The sequence below is a fragment of the Artemia sp. Qi Xiang Cuo genome, chromosome 16 (assembly GCF_049724085.1).
Source record: "Artemia sp. Qi Xiang Cuo chromosome 16, ASM4972408v1, whole genome shotgun sequence".
In the NCBI taxonomy this organism is placed as follows: domain Eukaryota; kingdom Metazoa; phylum Arthropoda; class Branchiopoda; order Anostraca; family Artemiidae; genus Artemia; species Artemia sp. Qi Xiang Cuo.
This window is the reverse complement of record NC_142809.1, coordinates 61,225,042-61,236,587: the sequence shown is the minus strand read 5'-3', so window position 1 is coordinate 61,236,587 and position 11,546 is coordinate 61,225,042. Positions and strand designations below refer to the sequence as shown.

At 36.7% G+C, this 11,546-nt stretch overlaps 1 protein-coding gene across 1 annotated transcript; it reads right to left on the bottom strand.

Moving 5' to 3' along the window:
• Window positions 1-4,596: 4,596 nt before the first annotated feature.
• On the bottom strand, window positions 4,597-4,926 carry LOC148943148 (uncharacterized). The gene has a single exon (XM_089102452.1). It carries the CDS (start codon window positions 4,924-4,926, stop codon window positions 4,597-4,599), a length of 330 nt encoding a protein of 109 aa, XP_088958578.1.
• Between the last annotated feature and the right edge of the window lie 6,620 nt (window positions 4,927-11,546).

Genomic DNA, 11,546 nt, shown 5'->3' with positions numbered 1-11,546 from the left:
GAAGTGAAGAAAAATGAGCAGTTCCAAAAATGAGCAAGAAAAGAAGCAGTTCCACTTTTAATTAATTGTTTTCTCGAAGAAGTGAAGAAAAGTTCAATTGTTCTTCTGAATTTTCTAAAAGAAAAGAAAAAGTTACAGTTCACATCAAGTTTTTTCCAAAGAAGAGAATAAAGTTCCACTACAGTTCTGAATTTTCTCAAAGAAGAAAAAAAATTTCTAGTTGTGTCCTGAATTTTTCCGTAGAAGATAGAAAAAGTTATACATCGATCCTGAATTTTTCCCTAAGAAGAAAAAAAGTTCCCACTTCATTTCTGAGTTTTCTCAAGGAAATTAAGAAAAGTTCAAGTTCTCTTAAGAATTATTTTTCCCAAAGAAGAGAAAACAGTTACAGTTCAATTCTAATTTTTTCCAATGAAGTGAAGAAAAGTTCAAGTTCTCTTCTGAGTTTTCTTAAAGAATAGAAAAAAAAATATAGTTAAATTCTAATTTTTTTCAATGATAATAAAGAAGGTTCCACTTCAGTTCTGAATTTTCTCAAAGACGAGAAATAAATTTTTTCCGTAGAAGATAGAAAAAGTTATAGTTTTATTCTGAAAAATCGTAATGAAGATAAATAGTTCCATTTTAATTCTGAGCTATCTCAAATAAGTGAAGAAATGTTCAAGTTCTCTTCTGAATTTTTCCCTAGGACAGATGAAGTTCCACTTTAATTCTGAATTTTCTCAGTGAAGTGAACTAACGTTCAAGATCTCTTCTGAATTTTCACAACAAAGTGAGAATAAAAAAGAAGTTAGAGTTCAATTTTGAATTTTTCCAAGGAAGAGAAAAAAATGTTCCATATCATTTCTGAGATTTCTCTAGGAACAGCAAAAATTTCAAGTTCTGTTCTAAATTTTACCCTAGAAGATAGAAAAAGCTATACTTCGATTCTGAGGTTCCATTTTAATGCTGAGTTTTCTCGAAGAAGTGAAGAAAAGTTCAAGTTCTCTTCTGAATTTTCTAAAAGAAAAGAAAAAAAGTAACAGTTCACTTCTAAATTTTTCCAAAGAAGGGAAAAAAATTCCACTTCAGTTCTGAATTTTTTCAAAGAAGAGAAAAAATTTCAAGTTATGTTTTGAATTTTTCCGTAGAAAATAGAAAAAGTTATGCATCGATCCGGAATTTATCCCAAAGAAGAGAAAAAGTTCCCACTTTAATTCTGAGTTTTCTCAAAGAAATTAAGAAAAATTCGGGTTCTTTTCTTAATGTTTCAGAAGAGATTGATGAATGTTCCAGAGATAATGGATGTTCCATCATTAGTACTTATTACAGATACCTTTTTGGTATCTGTAATAAGTACTAATGATGGATAAATTATTTACCGTCAGTATCTATTGAGGCAGAAACCTGTGTGGCTTAGCTGTTGACCCAGAAACCTGTCTGTAACATACGCTGTTTGACAGGCTCTTACCAAGGACATTAAATCAAGTTCTGCACCTTTAGGGTCATAACTACTAATTTTTATGTTGGATTTTTTTTAAAGACAACTTGCAAAGGAAACGCATCGTGATCACCATCTGGGTGCATGGGTTCTTTTTATACTACAAAGGACTTGAAGATAAATCTTAGCGTTAAGAGCGGGGACTTTAAAAGGTTGGTAGTTCCCCATATATTCAGGACATTTTGTTCCGTCTGCGATTAGGAAAGCTTCAGACTTGGAAAAAAGGGAGCTATTGGTGCAGGGACTTATAAAAAAAGATAGGCTTCAAGTTATTAGGTAAGTATAAGACAAAATGGATAAGATAATGGGTAACGACCAGATCAAGGACCTCTTAGGTAGTATAAATTCTTGTTCCTAGGTTTTTAAGGTCGATATTTTGAGCTTTTGGTTTCAAAATAAGTGGCACTGCACTTTCTTATGGGACTTTTGGGTCCTTGCAATTATCCCTGGCTTCAAATGGTAGGAACTGGGGTATAAAGTCGATATTGTATTTTGCTCACGGAAACCAAGAAGTATTACATAGATCCTTTGGTTTTGTACGGATAACTATACCTTTGTAAAGATGCATCCTGGTCACCATTAGTTAAAAAACGCGAACGTCTCAAATAGTAGCCTCTAAAATATGTCACATTTTGAGATTTCACCTAAAAATACAGCAAATTTTCTGCAGCAAATCAAGCCATCCATGGTTCCAAGTCTTTATTTCTGCATTTTACTCTGACGGAGATCAAACTTAAATCCCACAATGAATAATAGATAAAACAATTTGCAAACAAATGCAGGGGCACCAATTTTTGAAAACCTTGGAAAAGGTGAGAACTCCTTGTTTAATAAGAAATATGATATTCGCAGACACTTTTTTCAAGATTTAAGAAAATATTTGGTACTTAAATGATATAGCCCCGACCACTCAAGTTGTTCATCTGTTGAGGCACTGTAGAACCGGTTTTTGTTTTGTTAGTTTCTTTCAGCTTAACGTGAAACAAGACAAACAGAATTGAGAGAATAGATGGGAAATATATAACTTGGGCTATATATTTGCACATTTGGGGTGGGGGTAAAGTATTTGGACTGTGTGAAGTTAGAAAACAACTCTTACTTATTAATATGCAAAATAATTGTACCTAAAACATTAGGCATGCAAACCTGCCATACTTTACCCTCTGCCCGCCTTCCCGCTGTATTGTGCAAACATCTATTTATTTTTAAAGTATTTATTTTTAAAGTATTAATTTTTGTCATACTTAGGTATTTTTCATTAGGATTGAGCGTCAGAGAAACAGGTTCTACTCAGATGAAGAATATTAGGTCGGGGCTATATCATACAAGTACCAAATTTTTTCTTTTTTCTCAGTAAAAATACTAAAAACAGCAGTTTCAAATCTAGGCCAGGAAATACCCCAAAATAGCAATCCAGCAGAAACGTTAAAATATTCTGAACCTCTACAGTTTTTTTTTTTTTTTTGGGGGGGGGGGGTGGTTTATGCAACCATCTTTGGGGTCAGGATTGGGAAAGAATATTAGTTTTCGGTAAAATTAATAATTCTTACTTACATATATATACGATTACAAGATCTTCTTAGTTCTTCAAAAAATAAGGCACATTGACTATCCAACGAGCATTGTTCAAGATTTCATATGTTAAATTGCGGCCAGTTGATATGATATTGTTTTTAGTATAGGTGGTTCTATAATGGTTTCTTCTTGCACAGATACTTCCTCCAAGTCCAGCAAATATTATGAAAGTCTTGGTCTTCCCCGTTTCATATATATTTGTTTGAACTTTTCCCTGCCCTTTTGCACATTAATCATACCAAGTCCTCTTTTTTGCGCTTTTTTCCCATAATTCAAAAAGCTTTTCAATCTCTTGGATAGAGCTTGCTTAATTCCTTGATGTAATTCTTCCGGTGTTTAACAACAGTATGCGGCACAGGGTTGCCAACTGATGATGTTGTCAACATGCGACAAAGCGGGCTGAAAAACTGCTTTTTCTAACTTAAAAGTGCGACAAGTCGGGCTTTTGTTGTAGAAAATTGCGACAAAAGTGCAAGCCCGATTTGTGTATTCACTGATTTCTGTGATCAGAGTTTTTGGAACCCAGTGATTAAAATCAATTCATTCAATATTAAACATAACATATTACATCATATATTAAACAGATCATATATTAAGCAGACAAGAACAATCACTAGTTTAAACAAAACGGAGGAAATTTTACTTTTCTTCTTCTCTGATAAGATCTTTGATTCCTTGTTTCAAAACAGCTCCTTGTTTGATCATAGAAAGATTGATAGCAGTAGTATTGTGTCAATTAAAGAGAGTGGTGCCCTTTCCGTTTTGCACATACGTTTGTATTGGTGTTTTATTTAATGTTTTATTGTATGGATGTATGGATGTTATTGCAGGGATGGTTTTGTGTATGGATGTATGGATATTTTATTGTTTATTGTTTTGGTGTTTTATTTGATGTTTTATTTTTACAGATTTTTATGTGTATGGATGGATGGATGTTTTACTGTTTATTGTATTGGTGTTTTATTTGATGTTTTATTGTATGGATATTTTATGTGTATGGATGTATGGATGTTTTATTGTTCATTGTATTGGTTTTTATTTGAAGTTTTATTGTATGATTTCCTAAGCTGAAAGAACGACACGTTACTCAACTGAGCCAACTAGCCATTGAAAATATTATGATTTTAGAAATAGATACAATGTATTGTTTCCGGGACATTAGCCAACTGATGTTAAGCGTCACAATATCCTAACAAGTTATTTGCACATTCGATTTATCAAGTGGATTTTTGGTAGGTGTTAACAGTGACCTGTTTCGGGGGGTCATTTATTCCCGGGGCTATTCGTGTTCTCAGCTCTTTTTCGGAATTACCACTAAACGAGACGGTGCTGCCAAGATATCGGAAGTCGGTGACTTGCTCTATGCTTTCAGTCCCCAACTTGATATTTATCGGTGCGGTAATGGTTAACATCGCTTTGGTTTTGGGGGCGTTGATATGTAACCCAATCTGCTCGGCTCTTTCGACTAGCTTGCATAAAAAGTCTTGAAGTTTGCTTTTGTCATTCTCCATCAATCCAACATCGTCTGCAAAGTCGAGATCTTAGACTAGTCTGCCTGCAATTTTGATCCCGTATCCATCAATTTGTCTAAATATGTAGTCCACTATGAAAATAAAGAGGAATGGAGACAATATGCATCCTTGTTTGACACCTGTCATCACTTTGAAATACCTTGTATTTCCTTTGGAGGTTCTCACGCAGCATTCCATGTCTTCATAAATTGCTATGATAAGGCGAACCAGCTTTTCAGGAATACCGTAGAAGATCAGGATCCACCATAGTATTGGGCGGTCTATTGAGTCGAACGCTTTTTCAAGGTCGACAAACAATAGATATAGACGTTGTCCCCTCTCATTTGATTCTTCAAGCATGGTGTGCAGTGCGAATATTAGATTGGCGCAAGATCTTTTTGGTCAGAAACCATGCTTCTCCTCGCATAAATGCGGATCTAAGGCAGCTTGAAGTCTTGTCAGGATGATTATGCAGAAGAGTTTTCCGGGTATCGAGAGGAGGTTGATGCCTTCGTAATTGCCACAGACTGTTGCATCTCCTTTTTTGAACAATTTAATAATGGTTCCTGCTCTCTAATCTTTGGGGATTTTTTTGCCAGAAGAGGGAAAAGAAGCCTAGCCACACCAGAAGGGACCTGTGGATCGATTACTTGACCATATCTCCAGATATACGGTCACTACCCGGAGATTTTCCATTCTTTAGCTTATTCGAGGCTGAAAGTATCTCATCCGCCATTGGCTCGTCTTCATTAATGAGGAGATTCAAAAATGGGCTGTCTGGAATATCTGGTGGAACAGAAGGGGACAGTCGGTTGAGAAGGCTTTCAAAGTAATCCACCTATCTATTTTTCCGGTCATCTGGATCGATAAGAAGTCTTACGTTTTCCTCTTTAACTGGTCCATCTTGTACGTTGGTCTTCCCAACGATTTGTTTAGTTAGGTGTTACACAGCTCTCCTATCGCCACGTCGGTTCTTCTGCTTCTTCTGCCGTTCTTGCTTTCTCATTGAGGTGTTGTCACTTGTCTGATCTAGAACTTTTCTTCATTTCTCTGTCCACTCCTTTATACGCTATGTCTTTTGTGACATCAGCAGAGAGGTCATTACTGAGCGTGCTCTATTTTATTTTCTTGCGGTCTTCGATCAAGTCCCATGTCTTCTGAGATATCCACTGTTCCTTTATTGACTTTTAAGGCCAAGAAATTCTTAAGCAGTTTCTGTTTAGTTCTGTTGTACAGTCGTCCAAGCTTTTTCCGCGTCTTGTGGTATATCAGCAAGTGCCTCGAATCTGTTCGAGAGTTTAATGATGAATTGTCTCCTAACATACTTGTCTCTGTGCTTCTCCATGTCGAAATTTCTTTGTAATTTTGTTGGTTGTCAAGATCTGTTGGAGCGGAGTTTCAACTTGAGTGTTGCTACAAGATGTTCATGGTCCGACTCGAGGTCCGCACTTCTGTAACTCCTCACATCTTTCAGACTAGTTCTCCACCGTCGATGGATCAGAAAGTGGTCAATCTAATTTTTGACAGTTTTGTCTGGGGATGTTTATGCATACTTATGGATATCTTTGTGCTCAGATAATGTACCTCCTATCAACAGGTCGTTCGACATGGCAAAGCTAAATAGCCTTGTACCATTTTCGTTGATATTTCCAATCCCGTGATTTCCCAACACCTCGGGGAAATAAGAACTGTCCTGATCAACTTTCGCATTTGGGTCGCCTGCCAGGCATGGAGAGGGATGGAGTCTAGGACGGACTTGAGGGTTTCATAAAAATCTTCTTTCGAGGCTTCATCGGCATCATTTGTTGGTGCATAGTAGATGACTAGTGACAGCTTTCCATGTTTAGATGCAAATCGTGTATACAGGATCCTCTCGTTGATTGGCTTCCATGAGCAGCGAGATTTTGCTGCATTTGGGTTCAATATAGCTGCAACTCCAGCTGCATGTCTGTTCTCTTTTCTGCTGTACAGAACTGTATAAGTCGTTTTGCTGTTTACTGCTTTGAGCTTCTTTTCTTCAGAGCCTTTCCATTCTGCTTCGGTCACTTGCGAGGATGTCAGGCCAAAAGTTTTCGCACTCTTGTAGAAATTGTTCAGTTTTTGAAATAGCCAACAAGGTCCTTACGTTCCAAAATCCGATTCGTACAGGTTTATTCACGTTCGGAAATCTGGTCGAGGGACATGCATGGGTCGTCATCATATTGGGATTTGATCCGAGACTTTTCGCTGACGTTTCTTTAGCATATTCTTTTTCTACGGGAGCGACTTGCTAGGCCACTGCCCAACCAATTTCTTCGGCTCGGCTAGGGGCACGGACGCCAATCCCTGATGGGGGGCCTGAACCCCCCGGTGCCTACCCAAGTTGCAGAGGCCGTTGTTAAAGTCTGAATCTTCTGCCCTTTCGGAGTTGTCCTCCTGGAGAGGGTCCTTACACGATTGTATTCTGCAGTACTATACAATTTAACCCATTGCTAGAAGAAGGTTCGTAACTATCGGGACGTGTCCAAAAGCCGGTGGGCCCTCACTGTGCGTCAAAGGGACCTTTTTCCTCCTCCGCCTTTATTTATGACCCCCGGGTAAGGGTACTCTAGTTTCAATTATGGATCCCCACAGGCTAGGTCCCCCCTTGGTCCGCACCTCCCTTCATGGAGGTACTCAAGATATCTGAATGAGGTTCCCCTATACGCCACCTGGGGACGCGCTGAGTGGCCTTGGGAGGGTCCCTACTGAGAAGGTGACTCAGTAGATCCTCAGTATGTACTCAGTTCCCCAAACAGATCCAATCAAAATTTTTTATATAGCCTTTTTGTTTAACGTAGTTGAAAATTCTGAAAATTAGGTCTTTGAGGATGACAACCCCCCTCACAACCCTTAGGGTAAGGGTTTTAATTTATGCCCTGGGGGCATATAAGGTGTTTAAAAAAAGTGTTGTCGTAGAAACTCAAAAAGGGTTCATTCGATTTGAAATGAAAAGGCCTAGTACCCTTTTTAATAGTCGAAAGTGATTGGAAGGCTTGACATTTTTATAGTAAAAATCAATGTCGGTACATTGTATTATTATTTTTTGTTTGTTTGGACCAGGGCACTTCGTATCGAAGGAGTTGTCTTAGGAACTTCAAAAAGGGCTCATTCAATTGAAAATATAAAGGGGTGATGCCCTTTTTAATAGTTGAAAGTGATTGGAGGGCAACTAATCCCCCTTTCACGCCCACCCTCCCATTTTCCCATTATTTTTAAAAACTAAATGTTGCCTTAAGATTAAATCAAAATGCACTGTGTTAATGCTAATTCCCAATACGGCATCTCAGCAATATCCCAAGAACGACTAAGGGTAACATGTAACTACTATTTGTGTCCAGAATTTTAAAAGGATGTATGTTGTTAAAAATTGCTGAAAATTTTTCTACAGCATACAAATAGCCGGCCAAACTATAAAGACTTAAAAAAAGAAAAGATTTAAAGTATTATTTTCTTTTTCTCTGAAAAGACTGTCAATTAATTAAAAAACCTTTTTCCACAAAATAAGTTTCTCAAAGAAAAGTGAAGGACTTCATTAAACCAAAAATGAGCAAAAATGAAACCAAAAACGAACAGAAATTACAATATAGAACCGAGTCAAACTCACAACGAGCAGAAATTAACATGAGTTGGGCTCAAAACCCCTATGACTTCCCAGGGCCAGAACATAATTTGCACTTTAATGAAAAAATTTTCTCTCCAGCATACAAATAGCCGGCCAAACTATAAAGACTTAAAAAAAGAAAAGATTTAAAGTATTATTTTCTTTGTCTCTGAAAAGACTATTTCAATTAATTAAAAAACCTTTTTCCACAAAATAAGTTTCTCAAAGAAAAGTGAAGGACTTCATTAAACCAAAAATGAGCAAAAATGAAACCAAAAACGAACAGAAATTACAATAAATAATCGAGTCAAATTCAAAGCAAGGAGAAATTAACATAAGTTGGGCTCAAAACCCCTATGCCTTCCCAAGGCCAGAGTATAATTTACACTTTACTGAAAAAATACAAATGAACGTGCATTGTCAGTTTAATATACATATACTGATATTTAGTAATCAAAAAGTTAGTATTATTTGATTTATTAAAGTTATAAAAGTAAAAACATTTATATTTTTTAGTAAAGTGCAAATAATGTTCTGGCCTTGGTAAGGCAATGGGGTTTTGAGCCCAACTCATTGTTAATTTCTGCTCGTTTTTAGTTTGACTCGGTTATTAGTTGTATTTTCTGTTCGTTTTGGGTTTCATTTTTGCTCATTTTTGCTCATTTTTGGTTTAATGAAAGTCCTTTACTTTTCTTTGAAAAATTTATTTTGTGGAATTTTTTTTTAATTAATACAATAAAACATAAAATAAAACACTAATACAAAAAACAATAAAACATCCATACATCTATACACATAAATATCCATATAATAAAACATCAAATAAAACACCAATACAATAAACAATAAAACATCCATACATTCATACACAATACCATTCTTATAATAAAATCTATCCATCCATACAATAGAACATCAAATAAAGCACCAATACAAACCTATGTGCAAAAAGGATAGGGCCCCACTCTCTTTAATTGACACAGTACCACTAATAGCGCTACCCAAGTAAAGAGTGATGTGAGCACAATGTATTATTTTTGTTATTTTTTTTTTACCAGGGCATTTCGTATAGAAAAAGTTGTCATAGAAACAATGAAAGGGACTCGTCCGATCGGAAATTGTAAATTTCAGTGCCCTTGGTAATAGTCAGAATTGATTGGAGGGTATCCAGCCTCCACCCCCCCCCCCCCCCACCATGATGCTCATCACTTCCCCAAATACATCCAATCAAAATTTTGATATAGCCATTTTGTTAAGCGTAGTTGAAAGGTTCAGTAATTAAGCCTTTGAATATGACAACCCTCCTTCCACAACCCTCAGAGTAAAGGCTATAAATTATACCCCTGGGGTATATAAGGTTTTATGGAAAGGGTGGTCATATAAACACCAGAGGGGGGACTCATTAGATAGGAAATCAGAAGTTCTAGTGCTATTTTAATGTTCAAAAGTGGTTGGAGGGCAACCAGGCCCCCCCCCTCCCATCCACACCCATCCCTTCCCTAATCACAACAATTAAAATTTCTGAGATAGGCATTTTGTCAAGTGTATTTTAAAGATCTGTTAATTATGTCTTTGGGGATTACATCCCCCTCCCGGCCCTCATGGCAAGGGATACATGCTTTAGTAGTTGCCAATTATTAACATTTAAGGTTTTTCTAGAAAGGGTGGTTGTATATCGTACAAACTTCTGCTGCGGTACATTCAATTGGAAATCTGGAGTCCTAGTGTCCTTTTTAAAGGTCAAAAGTAACAGGAGGGGGGTGACTAAGAGCGAGGCGTTGAGCGAGGTAATTACTCCCTTTCATATAGGGAGTAATTTCTGTTTGTCTTAAGTTTTAATGTCACTTCTTAGTTTCAGTTAAAAGAAACTCACAGTTTCAGATTTTTTTTATTTAATTTCTGATCGTATTTCAAATATTGCAAAACAACATATAACTGTTTAATAAACTGTTTTTAAAACTGTTTGATAAAAATTATAATTACTCTATGTTAGAACTAATTACTTTATGGTATAATTCCATGTCATATTCTTAGCTCTTGACTTTACTTCTGACTAAAATCGGGGAAGAACCACGTTTGAACCGGTGATCTCTCGATCTGCAGTACATTTCAATGGCAAATACTATCCGTAAACAATATGGGAAAATTTCAAAACTTACAGCCCTTTTCAGTATATGAATGGGGTAGCCCTCTCCTCAAAACCTTGCTCTTCACACTAAAACCTCCCTCTCCGCAATATCTCGTTCTTCACACTAATTTTTTTTCTTGAAAACAAATCATTGTGTTCTAATTAAACGAATCTTGTGTTTCAGGAGTCGTTATTAAAGTATCGGGACAAAATTCAGACATTAGCGCAAAGAGCGAGGTGATGAGGAGGGGGTAGCCCCCTTCGTATACGTAATTATCTCTGTTCGTTTTAAGGTTTAATGTTTCTCCTTACTTTCAGTGATGGTTTTTTGATGGTTTTTTTAATAATACTGAAAAACCCGGCTCCGCCGAAATAGAAAAAAGCTCTCGCCCCACGCACTCACAGAAAGCTTTAGACAATTCAATCCCGGTTAAAATTTGCCCCGGACAACTACCCTTAACATCTCTACACATAAAATTGAGTCGGCAAAGAGAAAGTAAGGCAAATAAAAAGAATTTCGGATAGGAATTCTGGCATATTCCCCCAGTGTAAAATTTGCCCTGAAAAGTTCAGTTCCTGGAAACTTCCTTCCCCATAAGAAATCCCACCCAGCAGAGAGTTCACCACCCCTCCCCTACCCGACAAATGTATGCAAACTTCCAAATACCAAATACTATACGTAAACAATGGGCGAACTTCATAACTTAAGGACCTTTCCCCAAGAGCTATGGGGGTCATGTTATCTCCAAAGGCATAAAGTTTGGACATTTCAACTATGTTGAACAAAATAACCATCTCAAAATTTTGATCGGACGATTTTCGGGAAAAAGACGGAATAGGAGGGGGGCTATCTGCTCTTCAGTCTTTTTGGTCACTTATGAAGGGCATTAGAACTTTTAATTTCCGTTCAAATGATCCTTCTTCGGATTTTGTAGGACCATTAGTTCAATATGATCACCCCTGCAAAAAAAAACTAACAAAAAAAAAAACAAATAAACATGCATTTGTGATCTTTCTTCTGGCAAAATGACTAAATTCCACATTGTTGTTGATAGGAGCCCGAAGCCTCTACAGTAGGATTCCTTGATACGATGAATCTGGCGGTGTGGTTTCTATTAAGGTTCTTTGACTTTCAGGGGGTATTTTCTCCCCTTTTCGAAAATCAGAAAAATTTTCTCAGACTTGTAGCATTTGATGGGTAACACTAAGCTTAACTAATCTTATATATTT